The sequence below is a fragment of the Pimephales promelas genome, chromosome 5 (assembly GCF_988280905.1).
Source record: "Pimephales promelas chromosome 5, fPimPro1.hap1.1, whole genome shotgun sequence".
Lineage (NCBI taxonomy): Eukaryota > Metazoa > Chordata > Actinopteri > Cypriniformes > Leuciscidae > Pimephales > Pimephales promelas.
This window is the reverse complement of record NC_142773.1, coordinates 6,431,692-6,437,420: the sequence shown is the minus strand read 5'-3', so window position 1 is coordinate 6,437,420 and position 5,729 is coordinate 6,431,692. Positions and strand designations below refer to the sequence as shown.

The following is a 5,729-nucleotide window of genomic DNA, read 5'->3' as shown; positions in this document are numbered from 1 at the left end:
AGAAACACATACATGTACAGTACATAGAAAAAGACTGAAAAGTGACAATAACTTTTTTTGGTGAGTTTATAAGGTAATAATTTTCAAATCATGCTAAATGTTTTATTTATATTTTTAAATAATAATATTGTATTTCATTTTGAGAAAATGATTGTATGAACATTTCATTACAATAATAATGCAATACGTATTAAATTATGGACAGCTATTGCATAATGTGTTGCTACGAACAAAGGTTAGATTTGTAAAGAGGGATGTTTTTTGGAGTCCAAAGCCTATTGGACAATTTAGACAATTATGTAACTTGTTTTTAAGACTACAAGAGAATGATAATTCAGTTGATTCAGTGCCTTGCTAGTAACCAAGAGCACAATGATGTTGATTTTTGTAACAGTTTTAATACTCAATGTGTGGGCTATATCAGCAGATGATATATTTTCGTTAAGCATAAACATCCTTGAAGAACTGGGGAAAATAAAGACCATGGAAACAAAAATGAAATCTTTGGAGAATGAACTGGGGAAAATAAAGACCATGGAAACAAAAATGAAATCTATGGAGATTGAAATGGAACGACTCAGAACAGAAAACAAAGGTAACATGATCAGACACTAGATACATGACACGAATGTCTCAGCATAAAATTAAATGCAATAATTAGCATATTATTTATAACACCATATTGCTCATATTGTTATGCAATCTGTCTAAGCTACTAGGTTGTCAAAGGTTAAGAAGGTGAATCTATGTTTATGGGGCTATTATATTTCCGGTTTCTCTGGTTGCAACCCCCCCCCCCCCCCAATCCACCACCTCTACAATGCTAGCATGCAGTAGGTGCACAGGAACAATCCTTTATAAAACGCATAAAACTTAAGTTTACAAAGACGTGAAACTCAACGAGTGGTCTGGGGTGTTCACTGAAATGCTCACACAAAAATCGCTGCAAAAGATGCTTTCCAACAGGTGTTTTACCATTCGTTGTAAAACTGTAGACCTATTTTTCCGAACGCCTCACAACCTTACAGTCTTCCGTTGAGAGCTTGAATAATAGCCACTCCAGCCCAGTTGGTGGCGATAATGCACCTTTGCCAAGTGCAAGCAAACCACTTTATACACGCGACTGCATAAGACTACAGAAAGAGTACAAACAACCCCATTTCCGTTTTCGGCGGCGGAGTAATACCGTACATCACAGAACATACAATACAAGTCAATAGAGTTGTACAAAAACTATAAAACCTGTTGGAAAGCATCTTTTGCAGCGATTTTTGTGCGAGCATATCAGTGAATACCCCAGACCACTCTGGGGGTGAGTTTCACGTCTTTGTAAATGAAAGTTTTATGCGTTTTATGAAGGATTGTTTCAGTGCACCTATGCTACCATTGTAAAGGGGGGGGGGGGGGGGCAATCTTAAAACAGGGCTTTAATTGTAAAATACCGAACTTGTCCTTTAAGTCTATTCGCATTTATTTTTGACGTTTAGGGCCCTGAAACAAGTTCCAACTAGAAATAGCATTACATTAACGAAATTAAAAGATATCTGAAGGTCATTTCTTTTCGCTTGCCTGTTCATTTTCTTCTCCCCTCTTTTTTCCAGAAACAGTGAAAGTAGCATTTTCAGCCACGCTGTCACCTTCAGGGAAATCCCACAAATTCATTGGCCCTCATTCAGATGCAGTCACTCTTGTGTATGAATATGCATTAACTAACATTGGAAATGCCTACGACACAAATACAGGTATCATGATATTCCTCAAAGAAATTCTAAACATGATGCTGCAAAATTTGATCAGGTCATTTATAAACTATGTTAAAGGGATAGTTCACTTTGAAATTAATTTTTGATATGTTTTATCTCACCTCAAGGGCATCCAAGATGTAGGTGTCTTTGTTTCCACAGTATTTTCAATTTTGATGTTTTTAGGTCAAACTGTTCTTATCTGTCAGTCATATAATGCAGGTCTATGGTCACTACCTCAAAAAGCATGCACAGAGAAGTCAAAATTAAACATTGATTGAATGACTCGTAAATGTAAGTACGCATTGATGGCCTAAGACATGAAAAGAGTGGTTTGTGTGAGAAAACGAACAGTATTTATATCGTTTTACCTCATGTAATCACAGTCACGTCCAAGTGATCTGAGGGCGAGGGCGCTTCTGTCTGCGCAAGCGCTGGAAAGCCCCGGATCTCTATATGTGACCTCTATATTCTACATATTTAGATATACAGGGAATTGCAAATGGAAGACGATTTCGATATATATCAACAGACAACGTTGATTTTTTTTTCGCAACCGTGCAAGAGATCACTTCTGGCGCTTGCGGTCCGTGTACTTTTTCGCTCATTCATTAATCTATTTCGGAATGAAAAATGAAATTTAAAAAACTGTGCAACTTGGTTTTTTGTTTAAAAGAAAAAATCAGAAATAGCTGTGTGCAAAAGGATCAATTGATGTGAACTGGACAGAGCATGTACTGTACAGCGAGTGATCGATTAGACCACGCCCCTTTTCTGACATGTTGAGACATGCCCTGGTTTGCAGAGAACAGCATTCAGTTTAGTTTCACTTTGCAAGATAAGCTTCAGGTTGTGTTCGTGTGCGTCAGTGACCACAAGTAAGTTGTCATTAGTTATAAAGTATTATAAGTTAATAAGTGACTTTAGCATTTGATGTTAAATGTCAGTAACAGCCTTTTTCTCTATTATGTGTAGATTGTATGGCATTCTTATTGAAGTTCACATTTCAGAATATGTTTAGCCCTGTTTATTTAAATGACTAGAGAGAGTATTAGCCTCAGTTGTGTTATGTTAGTTGACATCAATGTTTATTTCCTTTTCTTTAGAACCACACCTACACAGTAAAGTTTATACATAGAAATAGTGCCTGTGCATCTGTATTAGGAAATTATACATTAAAGCTTTCAACAAGTATTCCTGCCTTCCGTGTCCTGACTAGACACCCCATATTGGTGACTAATTTTCGCAACCAGTAGAGCCCCATTACAAGCTGTATTTTGTTTTCCAAATGTATTGTTGCCATCAAATAATATTATTAGAAAATTGGACGATATTTCCGATCGTTTTTTAATCTGTAATATTTATTTGTACGTTTATTGTATTTCAAATGACTCAGAGCCGGTGTCGTGCCTACAGTATTTTCCACCCTCCGCCAGCGGAGCGCTGATGAGGGGGTGTTCAATATTCTCCCCGACACTTTTTAAAACATCTTCGTGGCAAGGATGTACCAATACAAATTAATAAAACATCTCCAGCTAACTTTCAGACCATTCAATTTGTTCGTTTGTCAAATTAGAGTCCATCTAGCGCTGAAATGTGTTGTTTTTTTAAATCAAGTGATCAAAGTGCTCGTTGCCGAAGTAATGATTATGAATATGTCGAATATAACAAGGAGACATTTGAATTGTTTTTAGGCTATATGTCAGTGTTGCCTGCAAAGATGAAGTCGACAATGCTGATCGTGATCTTCGCTGTAGTGAACGTGCCAGAGAGAAATGCATATTTCTTATGGATTACATGAACAGAGAGAGCAGTCTGTTTTCTTTCGTTTTGAAATGTTCTTTTTAGAAGTTAACCTTTTAGATATATTTCTCAGGTCTGGTGCCGCTTTCAGAGCACTCACGCCCGTAACAGATTCCCCAATTATAAAGAATTTATCTAATCCACTTATCAAATGGCTATAGCACATAATAAAATATTAAAACAGGAATCCTTGCCTTTTCTGCAGAGGCTTCAATCACTTTTTGGCAGGTAAAATACTGCATTATAATGGCTTTATTGGCCCTTTACAGGTATTTTAATAGGTCAAGTACAGGGTGAGTAATAATCTGTCAGATTTAACCCATGAATATAAGCAACACATTTCAGGGAAGAAATATCCTTTCAATCAATAAGTAGAGGCTTCAATCACTTTTTGGCAGGTGAAATACTGCATTATAATGGTTGTATTGGCCCTTTACAGGTATTTTAATAGGTAAAAAGTACTGAGTGAGTTATAATCAGTCAGGCCTCATGAATATAAGCAACACATTTCAGGGCAGAAATAACCTTTCAATCAATAAGTAGAGGCTTCAATTACTGAAGGTTGGTTGTAATAATGGTTGTATTGGCCCTTTACATGTATTTTAATAGGTAAAAAGTACTGGGTGAGTGATGTTTATTTGCACGTTATGTCTGCTTGATCCACATAAAAGCAACTGCATTCGTAAAGAGAATGGGCGATAGGCCTACTTTAACACGCTGCGCGCGCTCCCGCAACCAGCCATCAATTTTCGGCGGACCATCAATTTTCGGCACGACACTGGCTCTGAGTTTATTTGAAATACAATAAACGTACAAATAAATATTACAGATTAAAAAACGATCGGAAATGTCGTCCAATTTTCTAATACTATTATTTGATGACAACAATACATTTGGAAAACAAATACAGCCATTTCTGATTTTTTTCTTTTAAACAAAAAACCAAGTTGCACCCTTTTTTAAAATTTCATCTTTCATTCCGAAATAGAATAATGAATGAACGAAAAAGTACACGGACCGCTTGCGCAGTACTTTCTCACACAAACCGCTCATTTCGTGTCTTAGGCCATTTATGTGTACATTTACGAGTCATTAAATCATGTATAATTTGGACTTCTCTGTGCATGCTCTTTGCGGTGGACCCCCTAAACCTGCATTACATGACTGACAGACAAGAACGGTTTGACCTAAAAATATCAATATTGAAAATACTGTGGAAACAAAGACACCAACATCTTGGATGCCCTTGAGGTAAGCTAAAACATATCAAAAATTCCCTTTAAGAACCCAAGTTTCTACTGCTATCAACAGGAATCTTCACTGCACCAGTAAAAGGAGTGTATTACTTCAACTGTGTGCTCTTCAATCCCAACGCCATGCCGACCGGTGTGAACATGCTAAAGAATGGCCATCATGTGGTCGGAGCAACAGATAACGCTCCCGGGCAAGACACCGAGGACACTGCATCCAATGCTGTCTCCCTTCTGCTGGAAGCAGGGGACCGGATACATATTGAGCTCTGGGCGAACCGCCGTGTCTACACAGATGGGAGCAGAAGGAACACCTTCAGTGGACACCTTCTTTTTACTATGTGAAGTTTCAGGGGTTGTTTTTAGATAAAGTAGTCAAACTTTCCTGAATTTGTGAAGAAACAAAACCATATAATACAAAATCAATTAAAAACATGAATTAAAAATAAAATTATCAAAGCTTGGCAAGACCAAAATAAATCTATTTTGTCTAAGTATGACACAATCAAGAGTGTAAAACAGTTTTAAAATAGCCCACAAAAATCCTTCAAATGTAGTACCATTTCCAAGCAACTGCTTTGAATAATTGTTTTTTGTGTTCATTATCATTTCATAAGTTAAACCTGTGTCAATGTCAAACAATATAAAAAATTTTGTTGTGCAGATGCTTGCAATTCTTCCTTGAATGCCATACATAATTTCCCATTCATATTACATGAATATTGTCATATATTGCAAGTGACCACTCTAGGTCTTGACCACTCTAACACGTTTTCGTTTGAAAATGCATCTTTCTCTGTCCGTTTTGGCCTTCCGTCCACACTGAGACGGCTTTTTGAAAACGCTCTCCAAAGTAGATAGATTTGGAAATGCCGTCTCCGTGTTGTAGTGCCAAAACAATCTCCTTAATATTTCATGCAGAAAAATGATTCCC

General features: G+C 36.9%; 1 protein-coding gene across 2 annotated transcripts; it reads left to right on the top strand.

Annotated features, from left to right (window-relative positions):
• The first annotated feature begins 316 nt into the window (after window positions 1–316).
• LOC120487751 (cerebellin-2) lies at window positions 317–5,458 on the top strand. 2 transcript variants are annotated; one of them, XM_089130857.1, is made up of 4 exons: window positions 318–504; window positions 556–595; window positions 1,602–1,742; window positions 4,857–5,458. In XM_089130857.1, exons 1-4 carry the CDS (start codon window positions 373–375, stop codon window positions 5,138–5,140), a joined length of 597 nt encoding a protein of 198 aa, XP_088986983.1. In that variant the 5' UTR covers window positions 318–372; the 3' UTR covers window positions 5,141–5,458. The 2 variants fall into 2 exon arrangements, with proteins under 2 accessions (XP_088986982.1, XP_088986983.1); XM_089130856.1 differs by having other exon boundaries at window positions 317–595.
• The last annotated feature ends 271 nt before the right edge of the window (window positions 5,459–5,729 follow it).